Source organism: Pan troglodytes, chromosome 12 (genome assembly GCF_028858775.2).
Source record: "Pan troglodytes isolate AG18354 chromosome 12, NHGRI_mPanTro3-v2.0_pri, whole genome shotgun sequence".
In the NCBI taxonomy this organism is placed as follows: domain Eukaryota; kingdom Metazoa; phylum Chordata; class Mammalia; order Primates; family Hominidae; genus Pan; species Pan troglodytes.
In genome coordinates, this window is record NC_072410.2 from 98,101,692 (window position 1) to 98,118,837 (window position 17,146).

Below are 17,146 nucleotides of genomic sequence, written 5' to 3' on the forward strand. Positions count from 1 at the left end.
CTTCTCAAGTAAGACTCAATACCTATTATTGATAAATGTTGATATATTAAAAAAAAAATAGAGAGAGACATGGCATCTATGGCCATGAAGTACTGCCTGGACCAGATCTTCTGAGTCAAGAAACAGCAGGCCTAGAAGTCTTTAATCATCAGACAATGTCACAGTTAGAACCCCTCAAGGCCTGCTATCATGACTTCAGTTTGACCTTCTCAAATTTCAATGGTCTGGCTCAAATCAGGATGACTTTGAGGATCTTTGGCTTCAGGGATGCTTTATTATCCTTTTATAATACTCGTTAATTTGGGCTTTGGCAATTTCTGCAGAATGTACATTTCATTTCTTCCCAGTAAATGAAGAGGCAACCCATGAGGTTGTTAAACAAATTCTATTCAGTAGCTGGAAAAGTGAATTTCCTGTGGAATGACAGGAATTACATAGAAGCAAGCAATTTTATTTTCCTCAAATGTAGCAATAATTTTAATCTGTACATACATAAAACAAACAGTGCAATTATAAAACCTTGAAGGTGACATGCATATTTTAAGGTGCAGTTGGGGTGGGGGAGGATGTTAGCATCTCCAATTTTCCTTACCACTTTTTTTTTCTAGTTCCTTATGCAAAAGCACTGAGTCAGGAAACTTCATCTGGAATGCTGAAGTTAAAGGTGAACTTCCTGAAGTCTGCGCGTCTAAATATCACAAACAAAATGGAAATGACCTTCTAGAGCAGTTTGGTAGGGACTAGAGTAATATGGCTGGCTTTCAAGCTGGAAATGAATGAAATCAGGGATGCATTTTCTGAAAAACTAAAGGAGATAATGTTTGTAACTGAGTGTCCTATTTCTGTTTCATAGTTGCTAACCACATGAGCCCTTCCACCAATCTTTTTATTCGGCATAGTTTCTGAATAGATGCTGTTCAATGGAGTTATTTGTAACTAGGGGTGGTGAGATGCAGAAGGAAGGACCTGGGGAAATGGCTTCTTCCTTGAAGTCTGAGTCCATGCTCCTCTTCCACTGTTCTTATGGCCTTTTCTCTGCCATGGAGGCAGAGGTAGCTGGTGCAGAATGTCAGGTGCTGTCATCATTCACAGGCCCAGGGATGCAGACAAAGGTGAGTGATGGGGGTCTACCTTTGCTTCTTCCACAATACCTTTCTCAAGCTTTCCTGGCCTTGCAGCGGAACTTCTAGAACTAGAAAGTCAGTTCACTGGGTTCTTGACTCAGAGGCCAGGATGAGATGGGATGTGGCAGAGTCACAAGACACAAAGGGAAAATATGGTACCAATTAGCCTCAGAGCAGGATAGAGAAATTTATATTTGCACTGATGAAAATTCAAATTCCCAAAGTCAATCTAAAAAATGAAGATTTCCTTTGAGTATTAATTTTTTCTCTGTACAAGTAGCCTGTGCACTTCTGTTCAGATGATCCCAGGGACACTCTAGGGCAGTATGCTCTAGATCAGCTGGAACAGCTCTTTCTGGCAGTGACATTTTGATTTGAACCCCAAAGTAAATCCATACATGACATCACAGTTATTAAAATAATGAAATATTACTAACCAAATGTAACTGCAATTCAATCAATGTTATATTTCACACACAAATTTAGAAAAATCAAGAGTATAATAAAAGCATAAAATTAAACAGAAGGAAATCAATTTCTACAAGAAATCAAATATATTTACAATGAGATTTAAAGGGAAAAATAAGCTACTTGGATCATAAATTTAATTTTATTTTAAATAACTTTAGCTACCTCAGCTGTTAATACAATAAAAGCAGAAAAAACAGGCTGCCTTTTATTTTTCCAGATTTAATCAGAAAATTGTATCTACAATAATTGACACAACTCACTTCTTGTCCTTCACCCATCTCATCAAAAATTATTGCATTTTCCCCCAAACTGTATTTTTTGGATTCCTCTGTGAATATACTCATTTCGTCCTCTTTCCTGGAGGCATCTTGGTTTAAATCCATCTTCAAAAAAAGGAGAAGGGGTACATATGTGGAGGCAAAATATTCTCTTGAAGCCAACAGATACAGAGTTGCTAGAGAAGCTGATTGTACACATAAGCTGCCTGGGATTGGGATGGGGAGGGCTGCTGATTTCGAGACACGTGACAGCCTTTGGTGGACGGGCACAGGCAAAGCCCCACGGGCCCTTCTTCCTGGGCAGAGTTGGGACTAAGCGGCGGAGGCGGAGCTTCATCTTCTTCTTGGAACTTGTCGTTTTGGTTCTCCTCCAAAAGCCTTCATCCAGATAAGAAGCCAATGACTGATTACAAAAATAAGAATAATTAAATTTGGCTCAAGAAATAGATTGTCCAACTGTTCTGCCTTGGTATTTTTTCAATATCCAAGGCCTTTACAAAGAAAGAAACAAAAACATCTTTCAATCTCCCGACAAAAGCGAACTCCTTTTTTTTTTTTTTTCTTTTTTTTTTTTTGCTCCAAATGCTACGACCTGAAGAATGGCTGCAGATTGAGATATCAAAAATCTCAGAAAAATATATAATATATTTGTATATCTCTGTATGTCTATTATTTAAATTTCACATTCCTTTAAAAGTGGTTATTCAGTCAGTAGCTGCTGAAGGAGGCTCTTCTGCTGGGCCTGGGGGGTCTGTGGTCCTGACGTGGGCTTTTGAGTTCCCAGTGGACCAGGCTGGTTCAGGTAAGGGTCCCCGCCTACCAGATTCACTGTACACTGGACATCAGCAAACACCTGAACCTGTTGCACCTGCTGGAACACAAATAAAAGATGTGTTTAGACAGAAGGGTCTGCCCCCCCGGCTTATGAGTGGGTACTACTTGAAGTGGAAACTCACTAGAGCATTCCTCTAGTCTGTAGTCACCACAGAGAAGAACTCTTCTGTCTTCTTGTCCTACAAAAAGAAAATCGCTGCACTCATTTTGCTCAGGGTTCTGGAAAGTTCACACTTTAAAAATAAAATCAAAATTGGAATGGTCACGCCTCCTATAGGGTTGCCATCAATACTGAAAGTGAGTATCATTGCTAATGTTGCCAAGATTGGGAGAAGCCCAGTTTCAGAGTCTGGGTATCCAGTGGTAGGTTTTAAAAAATACATGATATTTAGAAAACTGGTTTAAAACCATTCTATGGATGATTTCAGTAGGATAAAAAATCTTTATGATGTCACTGAAAAATTAAGGGCTTTCAAACCAGTATTAGCAAAACAAAACCACACCTCAATAAGAGGACATCAGCATCTAAGGTTAATGTCCAAAAGATTTTTTAGTATTTAAATATATTATTACACAGCTCTTTCACATATTGGCTTTAGAATTACAGCAAATTATCATTAGAACAATTTCATATTTGACTTTTTTCCCCTGATAGACAATCCATTTAAACACATGAGCTAAAATTAACAGTACATCTATTAGCCTTGAGAACAGTGTGAATTTTCCCTTCACTACTTTGAGTAATAATACACTTATTCCTTAAAAATGTCTAAAGTTGCATAGTTCTAGCATATTCTATCGGGAAAACAAAGCCAGAAGTTAGTCTTTACCAACCAGCCTTATTAAAAAGTTGTTCGTAGAACTGATTAGGGCCAATACCACACTTGTGAATGTTCCAGACCAGGAATGGAGATGCCTTCTAAGGCATCTAAGTGCATCTAAGTGTCTCAAACTTTTTGACAAACTTGTGTCTCCTGTTTGATAGGTCATAAAGTATTTTAGATTAGTGGTGTATTTTTTTTGGTCATTTATCACTAATTCATGCCAATTACACTCAGCTTTTTAAAAAACTTTTCTATCCTAATCGGGTAAAATTTGTTTTCCATCAACCTTCATTAGCCAAATGTCAAATATGGTATGCATCAAATTTGGACACCAGTCTGTCCCCTGGTCTCCTATCCTCTTAATCCGTTTATATCTCCACTTTCCTCCCTCTCAGATGAGGCAGACAGCCCCCAAGCTGAGCTTTCCTAGTGCCTAAGGAATCAAATCTCTAGTTAGATTTGCACTGCTTTTCTCTCCTTCTCTTCCCCCTTCCCTAGTTTCCCAAATGTGGCTTCTAGCTCCTATATGCTCCCATTTGTTACTGCCTCCGCTGGCTCTTTCTCTTGTGTCTATAACACACCAACGCGCCCAGTCTGCTCTCCAGCTGCCTCTGTGCCCTTGCCCCGCCTTTGTGGTCTGTAACGTCTCATTCTGACTCTTTCCTTCTAGAGCTTCACCAGGCCTTCCTCTCTTCCTAGGTCAACGATCCTCCTGCCAGCCCTCTTCCCGCTCCTCTGTTCTCTTCTTGTTCTCTCCTGTCTTACCTCCTCCTGCCAGCCCTCTTCCCGCTCCTCTCTTCTCTTCCTGTTCTCTTCTGTCTTACCTCCTCCTGCCATCCCTCTTCCTGCTCCTCTGTTCTCTGGGTTCTCTTCCTGTTCTCTCCTGTCTTACCTCCTCCCCATCCCATCCCAGTTCCCTACTACTCCCCTAGTCCTCTTCTCCTCATCTTTTTCTTCTCCCTTTCTGTACATCTGTCTTTATATTTCTGTCTAACTCACTCCCCAGCTGCCGTCTGGTAAATACAAAAACACTGGAGCAAGATTCATGATTGGCCACAATAGAAAGAAAATTCTACCACTGAAACTTCACATGACCACAAAATATAGTTCTTTTTTAGGCAGTGATTTAAAAAAAGGTCAACATATAAAATTTGATGTTTATGTTTCTACATATGAAATATTGGGGCAGAGCATAAGGTGTTTTTGTCCCTAAATTCTTAAAAAGTTCTTGATAAAGGCATGATAAAACAAACTAGAAAGTTCTGCTTCTTTAAAAATAAAACTTTTTAAAAGATAGTCTAGGATAGGCATGGAGGCTCATGCCTCTAATTCTAGCACTTTGGGAGGCTGAGGCAGGAGGATCACTTGATGCTAGAAGTTTGAGACCAGCCTGGGCAACATAGTGAGACCCATCTCTACAAAAAATAAAAAAATTAGCTGGGTGTGGTGGCACACGCCTGTCATTCTAGCTATTTGGGAGGCTGAGGCTGGAGAATCACTTGAACCCAGGAGGAGGAGGTTGCAGTGAGCTGAGATTGCACCACTGCATTCCAGCCTGGGCAACGACAAAGCGAGACTCTGTCTCAAAAAAAAAAAAAAAAAAAAAAAAAAGTGTATTATTGAAATTACAGAAAACTGAAAAGACTGAACAAACTCTAAAACCCATTTCAAACTATTACTTAAAAGGGGGTGTCTCAGACCAGTCCACAAAGGACTTCTTATATTGTCACAACTTCTCAGATAGGCAAAGTGTGACACAAAAGAAGCTTCAGATCTTCCAGGTGAGAAGACTGGTGTGAGAGCTGAGTCCCAACCTCTGAAGATTTTCTGGCATAATTTTTGCTTCAGTTCAAATACTGTTTCAGGGCAGGGCTCTGGAACTTTAAAACATGGTTGTTTGGGTGTAACTAATTTGTCAAGCTGCCCAGTAATGTCTCTGTGGGTTTGAGACTTTCAAAAACATCTGGTGAATGAAGACTCTTCATTTCCTCGATCTTTTTTTTTTTTTTTTTTTTTTTTTTTTTGAGACAGAGTCTTGCTCTGTCACCCAGGCTGGAGTGCAGTGGCACGATCTCGGCTCACTGCCAGCTCCGCCTCCCAGGTTCACGCCATTCTCCTGCCTCAGCCTCCCGAGTAGCTGAGACTACAGGCGCCCGCCACCATGCCTGGCTAATTTTTTTTTGTATTTTAACACGGTTTCACCGTGTTAGCCAGGATGGTCTCAATCTCCTGACCTAGTGATCTGCCCGCCTCAGCCTCCCGAAGTATTGGGATTACAGGCATGAGCCACCGCACCCGGCTCCCCAATCTTAAAATGCCCTCTCTCTCTCTCTCTTTTTTTTTTTTGAGTCGAAGTATCCCTCTGTCGCCCAAGATAGAGTGCAGTGGTGTGATCTTGGCTCGCTGCAACCTCCACCTCCTGGGTTCAAGCGATTCTCCTGTCTCAACTTCCTGAATAGCTGGGACTGCAGGTGCCCGCCACCATGCCTGGCTAATTTTTGTATTTTTAGGCAGGGTTTCTCCTCCATGTTGGCCAGGCTGGTCTCAAACTCCTGACCTCAAATGATTTGCCTGCCTCAGGCTTCCAAAGTGCTGGGATTACAGGTGTGAGCCAAAATGCCTTCTCTTTACCTTGAGAGGACTCAGGTCCTATTTCCTAATGCTTAGACTGTGAACCCAGTCTTCTAATCTTTGTCCTTCTCAACTGGCCAATATATCTTCCTTCACCTTCTTCCCAAGATGAAGTCTAAACTAGCACTTCTATCGATGTTCCCTTTCAGGGATGACTCTTCTGTCCATAGGGTTGAATCCAAATCCCTCAGTTTAGCATTCAAGGCCTCTGGAAATTTGCCCCAAGCCACTTTACCAATTTTAATTCCTATGAATACTTATTATAAACCCTTTACCTTCAGTTGATTTGGTTTCCCAGGACTATGTTGAGATATTACTATTTCCCTGTTTCTGTGGCCTTCCAGTTCCTTCTACTTCTAAATGTACCTCTGCACCAGCCTCCAACAACTACCATACCCTTTTCCTTCCCTTTGCCTTGGTAACTGTCCTTCAAGGCTCAGCTCAGCTCTATCTCTTGCAAAAATGCTCTTCTGACCATCTCAGCAAATTCTCCTTTCTTTGAATGCTTATGGTTCATTACTTGTAATAATTTGCCTTCTTTGGTTATGTGACAGTTTATGTGCATATATTGATGTGTTTTATCTTTCAGCAGTCCCTAACTGGTATGGCAGGAACAGTGTGGACTCTGGCGGTAGAAAGACCTGGGTTTGAACCTCAGCTCTTCCTCTTTCTAGCACTGTGAATGGTACATGTAGTTAAACCTCCTCATGTTCAGTTTCTTCATCTGTGAAGAAAAGGAATACTACCTCGTTCATAGGGTTATAGTGAGGCTTAAATGAGATAATGCATACAGTGCATAGCACAGTGCCTGGCAAACCACAAGCATTTCACAAATGAAGTTTCCTTTCCTCACTTCTCCCCACAGTTCACCAGATGCTGATGGAACATATCTTATGTGTCTTCCTACTGCCATCTGTGGCATAATCCCTGGGTTAAAAATGTTCATTAAGAGACTAAAGTCTGGCCTGGCTTGGTGGCTCATGCTTGTAATCCTAGCACTTTGGGAGGCCGAGGCGGGTGGATCACTTTAGGTCAGGAGTTCGAGACCAGCCTGGTCAAAATGGCGAAAACCTGTCTCTACTGAAAAGACGAAAAATTAGCCGGGCATGGTGGCGGGCGCCTATAATCCCAGCTACTTGGGAGGCTGAGGCAGGAGAATCGCTTGAACCCAGGGGGCGCAGGTTGCAGTGAGCCAAGATCACGCCACTTCACTCCAGCCTGGGCAAAAGAGCGAAATTCCATCTCAAAAAAAAAAAAGAGAGAGAGAGAGACCAAAGTTCAACCAAAGTTACGAAAGTGAATTAAGCCGTTCCTCCAAAAAAAATTTTTTTTTTGAGATGGAGTCTCGCTGTCGCCCAGGCTGGAATGCAGTGGTGCGATCTCGGCTCACTGCAGGCTCCGCCCCCCGGGGTTCACGCCATTCTCCTGCCTCAGCCTCCCAAGTAGCTGGGACTACAGGCGCCTGCCACCTCGCCCGGCTAATTTTTTGGATTTTTAGTAGAGACGGGGTTTCACCATGTTAGCCAGGATGGTCTTGATCTCCTGACCTCGTGATCCGCCCGCCTCGGCCTCCCAAAGTGCTGGGATTACAGGCATGAGCCACCGCGCCCGGCCCACAATTTCTAAATTAGGTTAATATAGGAAAGTGGCCACCTTGCTGTTTGTGCTGTTTTGAAACATACTTCTTAGGAGGTGAAGTATATAGCAGGTACTCTGTTTTGTCTGAATTTACTGAGATCTTCTGAGGTATTTTGATTACAGATGAGTTTTTAGCACTGTGCTTATTTACAAAATAACAATTAGTGGCCACCATTTGTGATCACTTTATCCTATCTAAGCACTGAGTTAAACCATCTGAACTGATCTCATTGAATCCTCTCAACAATCCTATAAGCAGGTGTCATGTTAGTTCTGTGGTTATACAGCAGCTCAGGAAAGCTCCATAACATGCCCAGGACGACACAGCTAAGAAGAGCAGAGCCAGGACTCACACCCAGGTCTGACTCCCAAGGTCAGGCTCTTAATGATGCTACACAATGACCTCTGTGCATCTAGAGTACATTTGACAGCTCTGGGCTTAGAATTTCCTTACTGACCTGGGTTCCATCTGCTTCTGTTTTGAGAAGGTCAGTGGATGAGAGCTGGTTGCAGTAGAGGCCTGTGTGTCTCAGTGCGGGATCATTTATCTATTAAAGATAAATACAAGATCAAATTACAAGCTAGTTGTTTAAGCTGAAAACCAAATTCTTCAATGAAAAACAATCTCACTGACAGAAAAGTAATAGGAGCACAGCAAAAATGAAAAGCTTAGCAATTAACTGTGTTGTTACAAGTCAGGATAGTCATTCCCCTTGTGGGGTAGTGAGTGTGTAAGGGACACAAGGAGAACCTCTGGGGTACTGATGACATTCTGTTTCTTGATCTGAGTGGTACTCAGGTGTGTTCACTTTGTGAAAATCCATTGAGTTGTACACTTTTCTCTATATTCTTATATATGATACTTTAATAAAAAGTTAATTCACACATACATATGTTAATTAGTGATAGACTCACACTTTGGTCAAGATTTAGTAACAGGGATCAGACTTATCCTCCTGCCTCAGTCAGCTAAAAAAATTGACAAAATATGTGAAAAAAAGGCACTGAAGACATTAGACAAAGGCAACGAAGGACAGTGATCCCTAACAGTTCAGCAGTCCCTACTGTGGCAACCGCCCAGCCTACTGCCTGGAGTGTATTTCTGGCTGTATCATGGACAAAGGGAATCCAGGCAGCGCCTGGCAGGCTCCCTGAGTTAAGGGGATGCAGCTAGAATCCTCAGAGCAGAATATCAGAGAGAGCTCTGGAATAGATCTGCAGTGGCCCTCAAGTCTGAAGCTCAGTACTAATCAGCTTATAGATGCAGGGGAAACAATCACCTGAATAGATGACATGGAACAATTCCCAAAGTCCCCACAGGGCTGGGAATAAGCCCTGATTTCACCCCCCAGAGTGGAAAATATCGTTAATTCATGTAGTATCATGTAGCATATTAAAGGTTTTACCTTGGTGGTAAGGTTAAAATTAGCCCTAGAAAAAATACTGCTTTGGTCGCAGTAAACAAAAAAGCAAGGATCAAAATTCCAAGTAACCATTTCCTAGAACAAAGCTCAAGAATATTTGTAGGAATATAAACAAGGTAAAATTCATGTCTGGCATCCAATAAAAAATTACCAGGCATGCAAAGAGGCAGAAAAATATGATGCATAATGAAAAGGGAAGTCAACTGAAATCAATTCAAAAATGATGCTGATAATAGAACTGATAGGTGAGAAATATCAGGACAATTATAATAACCATATTCCATTTGTTTAAGAAATAAGAGGAAAGACTGAACAGATATGAAAAAAATGTTGGAGATATGGAAGATATAAAAAGGATCCAAATATGACTGCTAGATATGAAAACTGCTATGTCTGAGATGAAAAATACACTGTATAAACAGATTAGATATTGCAAAATAAAGAATTAGTGAACCTGAGGCTACAGTAATATAAATGTTCTAAAATCAAAGAAAAAATAACTGAACCTCATCCCAGTGCTCCAAAGCCCCCAAACCTAGAGAATCAGTGAATGTGAGACAATTTCAAGTGTCCTATTATACATGCAACTGAAGTCTCTGAAGGAGAGGAATAAGGATGGTGACAAAAATTATTTGAAGAAATAATGATCAATATTTTCCAAAATTTGGCTGGGTGTGGTGGCTCACGCCTATAATCCCAGCACTTTGGGAGGCCGAGGTGGGCAGATCACCTGAGGTCAGGGGTTTGAGACCAGTCTGGCCAACATGGCAAAATCCCATCTCTACTAAAAACATAAAAATTAGCTGGGTGTGGTGGCGCACCCCTGTAGTCCCAGCTACTCTGAAGGCTGAGGCAGGAGAATTGCTTGAACCCAGGAGGTGGAGGTTACAGTGAGTGGAGACTGCGCCATTACACTCCAGCCTGGGTGACAGAGTGAGACTCTGTCTCAAAAAAACCACAAAAAACCAAAAAACGACAAAAAATTTTTTCCAAAATTTAATGAAAATTATATGGTAATGAATCAAGAAGCTCAATGAACCCCAAGAATAAGAAATATGAAGAAAATACACTGAAGCATATCATAATCAAATTACTTAGAACCAGTGGTGGAGAGAAAAATCAAAATCAGCCAGAGGGGAAAAACATCGATCATACATGGAAGAACAAAGATAAAATGACAGCAGATGTCTCATCAGCAACACTGTAGTGGAGCAACATCTTTAAAGTACTGAAAGCTAAAACTGCCAAGCTAGAGTTTAGGGGAAAGAACATTCAAAGATGAAGGTGAAAGACTTTTTCAGACATAGAAAAGCTCATTAGCCGCAGGCCTGCACTATAAAAATGTTAAAGCCAAGGCTGGGCGCGGTGGCTCACGCCTGTAATCCCAGCACTTTGGGAGGCCGAGGCGGGCAGAACATGATGTCAGGAGATTGAGACCATCCTGGCTAACACGGTGAAACCCCATCTCTACCAAAAATACAAAAAAAAGAAAAAAAGAAAAAAAAAATTAGCCGGGCATGGTGGCGGGTGCCTGTAGTCCCAGCTACTTGGGAGTCTGAGGCAGGAGAATCGGTTGAACCTGGGAGGTGGAGGTTGCAGTGAGCTGAGATTGTGCCACCACACTCCAGCCTGGGCTAAAGGGCGAGACTCCATCTCAAAAAAAAAAAAAGAAAAAAAAAAAGTTAAAGCAAGACCCTCAGGCAGAAGGAAAATAATACCAAATGGAAATTTAGAACTACAAAAAGAATGCAGAAAATTTAAAGTGGTGACTATGTGGGTAAATATAAAAAAGCTTTTATTTAAATTTTCTTTAAATAGTCAATTATAGTTTATAATTAATTTATAAATTTGTAAGTAGAATTTATAAATTTATAATTTATAATTGACTAAAGAAAAAATAATAAATTGCAGGGAACAGAACATATATAAATATAACATGTATGACAACAGTAGCACAGGAGGGACAAAATAGAAATAAATTGTAATGAGGTTCTATACATTATATATACCTCTATACATTATATTATACCTCTATACATACATATATCACCTCATGTGATATAGAGGTGATATAATATACACCTCTATACATGAGGTGATATAGTATCATTTGAAGATAAAAAAGGTAATTGGTGTTTATATATTTTTATGATTGCCTATAAATGATGGCTGCATGGTAATAGCCTAGTTACTATAGCATACTTTGTGGTTGCTGATATGAATAATGAGAATAGCAACTATAGAGAGTTATTGCAATAATCTTAAATATTGTTTTGAATTTATTCATTCTCTTCTAAAAATCTGTAAGAGGCTCCAGGATAAATTCCACACACTTAGATGGCATGCAACATATCAAAAAAGCTTACCACATTACTTCTTCTCTAAATAAAATATAAATATCCCCTTAACATTAATTAGGCTTTCAACTCCTATCCTGCCTAGGTCATGCTGTGATAACCAATCTTGAATGTTCTTTTTCTATTCTGTTTAGGCAACTTTTTCATAATGCCTTTTTTTGACCAGGGCTTTTTTCTTTTAAGCCCTCAGTAGTCAACTGTGCATACACTCCTCATCTGACAGAAACACATATGGCCCATCTCTTACATACTAGTTTTGTCCTATGATTAAAATGATCCTTTGTTCATGTTGTGTCTTTCCCAACTTGTACATATGCATGTCCCACAAGGCTATCTTTGTACACAGTAAGTACTGAATAAATGCTTATTGAATTAAAAGGTAGAAATGAAGAAAATGTTTCAAAATATAATGGAATATTCCAAGACAATATATTACATGTACTGTTTTTTTGTTTGTTTGTTTTTTTGAGATGGAGTCTTGCTCTGTTGCCCAGGCTGGAGTGCAGTGGCGCAATTACCAGCTCACTGCAACCTCCAACTCCTGGGTTCAAGCAATTCTCATGCCTCAGCCTCCCAAGGAGCTGGGATTACAGGTGCATGCCACCACGCACAGCTAATTTTTGTTTTGTTTTTTTTTTTAGTAGAGACAGGGTTTCACCATGTTGGCCGGGCTGGTCTCGAACTCTTGACCTTGTGATCCAGCTGCCTTGGCCTCCCAAAGTGCTCGGATTATAGGCATAAGCCACCACACCCAGCCATGTACTGTTTTATAAATCTAAAACACTAAAATCTCATGAAACTGAAATCTTATTTATAAAGTCTGTCAAGGCCAGGAGTAGTGGCTCACACCTGTAATCCCAGCACTTTGGGAGGCTGGGATAGGAGGATTGCTTGAGCCCAGGAGTTCAAGCCCAGCCTGGGCAACATAGTGAGACCTTGTTTCTGCAAATAGTAAAAAAATTAGCTGGGCAGGGTGACATGTGCTTGCAGTCCCAGCTACTTAGGAGTCTGAGGTGGGAGGATCCCTTGAGCCTGGGCAGTCAAGGCTGCAGTGAGCTGTAATTGCACCACTGTACTCCAGCTTGGGTGACAAAGTGAGACTCCATCTCAAAAAAAAAAAAAAAAAAAAGGCTGTCAAAATTTTTCATTGTATATCTTAAGAGCCAGTAATTATTAAAAGTTAGTGGGAAAGAATAAAGAAGTGTGGCTATTTCTGATGAGTAACTGTCAACATACCTGATTTTCCTCAGAATTAACTGTGATGTGGTGTGGCATGTGTGTGGCGAGTGTGCCACTTACCTGCTCAGGGCACACAGTGTTCATTCCTGGCATCTGCAAAGAGCTCATCTGCATCTGGGCCATCATTGGGTTCATGTTCTGAACATTCGTATTTCCACCTGCCATGGAAACGGTGATGCTCATGTTGTTGTATACTCCTGGCTGTGCAGGCGTGGGCTGGTTCTGGACAGCTTGACTGAACACACTGTAAACTCAAAAACAATCCAGATTACATCCACTGATCATGAACAAGGGGATATATGACTAGATTCTGTTTCCAAATAAAATACGTTACATCCTTAAATTGCATGTATGACTGTATCTTCTTAAAATATATAAAAATTAATATAATTCAGATACATTCTGAAGTCTATATAAGGGATTAAATAACTGAAAAGAGCTCATTTTAAATAACAATTATCTGGCACAATATCAGAGATGCTAGGCTACAATCATCTAAATAATTAAGAAAGGAAGTTTTCCATGTAAGTAAATCTTCTAGGTAACTGACATTTACCTATCTAAACAGAGAATGTCCTATTTGAGCAAAGTGTCTGGCATATATATACATATATATATATATATCTTCAATAAATGTTCACTGAATGAATTAACACACGAATGAATGATTCAAAGACAGCATCCTTATATTGTGTTTGCTTGTAGAGCCTCTTAGACTTAATACTTCAGGGGAATGATGGTATCTTGTTCCACTTATTTCTTGTCTCTATTAATATGTGACATATAGCAGGCACTCAGTAAATACCTGATGAATAAATGAATTATGGCATGGGTTATTATTCGGTGCTGTCAAATGGTGATGTTCAGATTGTTTTCTATTAAATGGTTTACTGTATCTGTGCCAGTGAAGTGGCATACATTTTTTGAAGTGTAGTGCAGAGACCATCTACAAGAGAATACCCTGGGACTCATTGGCAATTGAGACTCCCAGGTTTTACTCAAGCCCTGGTGAATCACATTTTCCAGGGGTGGGTATAGAAAGGTCCATCTTTAACTATTCATGCATACTAAAATTTGAGACCCTTTATTCAATATCCTATAGCTTGCTGTCACTTCTCAAGGTTTTATCTTCTGGTCGCTTTCAATATGCTACAAATTAAGAGGAAGCCAGATGTATACAACCAAATGTTTTTAGGTGGCAAATTTAATCCTTTTAAAAACTTCCAAGGTCTTATCAGGCCTCAACATAGCTTCACGTCTTTTCTAGGAAGCAAAATACATAAGCAATTATGTTTTTCAGAGAGCCTATTTTACTGACTTCCTTCTTCATGGCCAAGTTCTGGACTGTTGTTACACCAAAGATCTCAAATGTAAAATCAGTCTCTATTAGGAAGTAGAATAGTAAGCAATAAACTCCATGGGAATTCAACTTGACACTTTGTATTTGAACCCTGAAAATTTTCATTGATACAGATATGCACATCTAAAGGATAATGATATTAATTCTGTCTTTCCTAAGTTCTATAAACACCAAATATTTTATGACTATATATTAATTGTTAACAATAAACTGCTGGTAAAATTCCACCTATTTTAATATTAATTCTATAGAATTTGATTTTAAAAATAATTTTCCCCATCAATAGTTTATCTATTCCTTGCTAGCTCTTAGTGTTAAGAAGGATATACTGACATTTACAGTTTCCAGTAGACTAAGGTAATCATACTGAATTGACAGGCCAAGAAACAGCCTATTTATCATGTCTGAAGAAAAGTACAGAATTTTCCCCCAAGTAATTATAAAACAAAAATGCCCACAGAAAATTATATGCCTAGGAAATAGTCAATAATACACCTGTGGACCATTAATGTCTGCACAGTGTGTATGCTTATGGGGCAGTGATCCTACAACTAAAGGTGAGAAAAAAGCCTACTAATCTATGTCTATTTTCTTTTGTTTTTGGAGATGGAGTTTTACTCTTGTTGCCCAGGCTGGAGTGCAATGGCGCAAACTCAGCTCACCGTAACCTCTGCTTCCTGGGTTCAAGTGATTCTCCTGCCTCAGCCTCCCGAGTAGCTAGGATTACAGGCGTGCGCCATCACGCCTGGCTAATTTTGTATTCTTTTTTTTTTTTTTTAGTAGAGATGGGGTTTTGCCATGTTGGTCAGGCTGGTCTCAACCTCCTGACCTCAGATGATCAACCTGCCTCGGCCTCCCAAAGTGCTGGGGTTACAGGCATCAGCCATTGCACCCAGCCTCTATGCCTATTTTCTAATGAGAACATTTCTGCCTAAGACAGTACTCATTTGTCAATTGATACATAAGTCACCACTGCGGAGGAGCAAGGCTATGTAAGTTAATGCATGTGGAAACTTCAAGGACTGCAATGATGTCATACTTATTGAAAAAAATTTAGAGCTTAATTTCCTTTCAAATTAATACTTGGGACTGTATATTAGTTTAAGTTCTTTCAAACTGCTCCTGCCAATAGTTCCATTTTAGCATCTTCCATTAAGGGAAGAAGACCAAGCTCTTCTGCAGCTGCAATCACTGTCTCAGGTCCTAGAAAGACGTCTGGGTTCACTGACACCTAAAGTCCAACATTCACAAGCCCTTTTCCTCACTCTGCTTTCCTGCCTGCTTTGTAGCAGCTATCACAGTTTTCTCAGGGTAGCACTAGGTATTTGGTAGTCACTAAATGATGGGAAAAAGAGAAGGATGAATACTCTGGCCCAGAGTGGGTTCCACAGATATTACAGGTATTAACAAGCAAGGGAGTCCCTGGTCAAATAAGTCTGAGAAACAAAAGGTTAAACAACAGGACTTCTTATCCTTTAAAATGATAATAAGCAATAGGATTCTCCCATCAACCAGCCTTACACAGAAGCACTACCCAGTTCCAGGACCCACAGGTTTGTTTAACCATTTCTTTCTCTTGCCACCAGAGAGATAATGAAAAAGAATCATGTTACACTACCTCTGAACTCTATTACATCATTCTACTTAACGGTTCTCTGACTGTTTCATGTTTTAATTCTCTCTGACCTGCCCCCTCACCAACTAGACTCTTCGTTATTTGGCAGCAGGGGTTGTTTTTCAGTGTTCCTCATGCTATCTTGTGTTGTGTGACAGAGACAGTGAGTGGTCACTGTCTCCAGGTGATATACGCTAATACACAATGCTTATGATGACTAATAAGCTTTTGCACATGAACCAAATGAGCAAGTGTGAGTGTTTAAAGAGTTGGTGGTAACTGTTTTCTTTCCCAAATGATTTGGAAAGTCAAAGTTTGCAAAAACTACTAAAATACAACGAAAACCTATACCCATATTTGAATCTGAATCCAAGATGTTGACTTAGGGAGTATTTGCACTCATTTGTTTGATAGATGTATATGAAGGGCCTCCCTGTTCCAGAGTATGGAGAAACAGAAGTAATACAAAATAAAGTCCTTGCTCTTATGATGCTCATTTTCTAGATGGAGAAGAAAAATCACAAATAAATAGACTATCACACAGTATGTCAAGTGTTAATCACTATGAAAAAAGTAAAGAATGGAAAGGAGGCGCCAGGGGTAGAAAATGCTATTATTTCAGAAATGATGGTCAGGGAAGTGCAATAAGGTGACATTTAATGTCTGTGTCTAATAAAGTGACATTTAAGGAAAGACTTGAAGTGTGAGAGACAAGCCATGTGGCCACTGAGGGAAGAACATTCCAGCAGAGAGATTAAAAAATGCAAACATCCTGAGTTTGCAGTGTACTTAGCACATCTGAGGAGCAGAAGGATAAAAGGAAGCCACTGTGGCAGAGTGAGCGGTGAGAATAACAGATGGGATCAGAGAGGTATCCAGGAACAAGATGATGTGGGGTTTTACGGGCCCTATTCTGTATTTTGAGTAAGATGGGGAGCTACTGGATGAGTTGTGCGTAAAGGACGGACATACTCTGCCTCATGTGTTAAAAGCATGGCTCTGGCTACCCATGTGGAGATTAAATGATGGTGCAGCAAGGGTGGAACCAGGAGAAGAAGCTACTGGAATGGCCCAGGGAAAAGATGATTGTGGCTTGCATTAAGGTGCACATGTGGAATAGGTAAGAAGAGAGAGGTGCTAAGAAGCTGACATGATTTGCTGATGTGTTGGATGTGGGATGTGAGAAAGAGAAAGACTTTTCTTCTGGACAAGTGGAAAATGGAATTGTCATTTACTGAAATGGGAAAAAGTAACCCAGAGGAGCAGGTCTGGCGAAAATATCACTTTAGTTTTCATCATGTTAAGTTTGGGATGCCTATTAGACTTATAAGTGGAGATATTGGTTAGGCAG

The 17,146-nt window shown here is 40.2% G+C and overlaps 1 protein-coding gene across 10 annotated transcripts in view; it reads right to left on the bottom strand.

Moving 5' to 3' along the window:
- Positions 1-366: 366 nt before the first annotated feature.
- NCOA1 (nuclear receptor coactivator 1) overlaps positions 367-17,146 on the bottom strand; it is a 278,981-nt gene continuing 262,201 nt past the window's right edge. For 5 of the 10 annotated variants that reach the window (XM_016948148.4, XM_063789219.1, XM_063789220.1 and 2 more), the window contains 3 exons: positions 12,881-13,064; positions 8,259-8,348; positions 367-2,744 (listed from right to left, as the gene is read on the bottom strand). In XM_016948148.4, the coding sequence (XP_016803637.1) occupies positions 2,574-2,744; positions 8,259-8,348; positions 12,881-13,064 (445 nt within the window). In that variant the 3' untranslated portion in view covers positions 367-2,573. Of the gene's footprint in view, positions 2,745-2,829; positions 2,887-8,258; positions 8,349-12,880; positions 13,065-17,146 lie in introns of all 10 variants that reach the window. The other 5 variants (XM_063789222.1, XM_009442133.4, XM_063789225.1 and 2 more) reach the window with 4 other exon arrangements.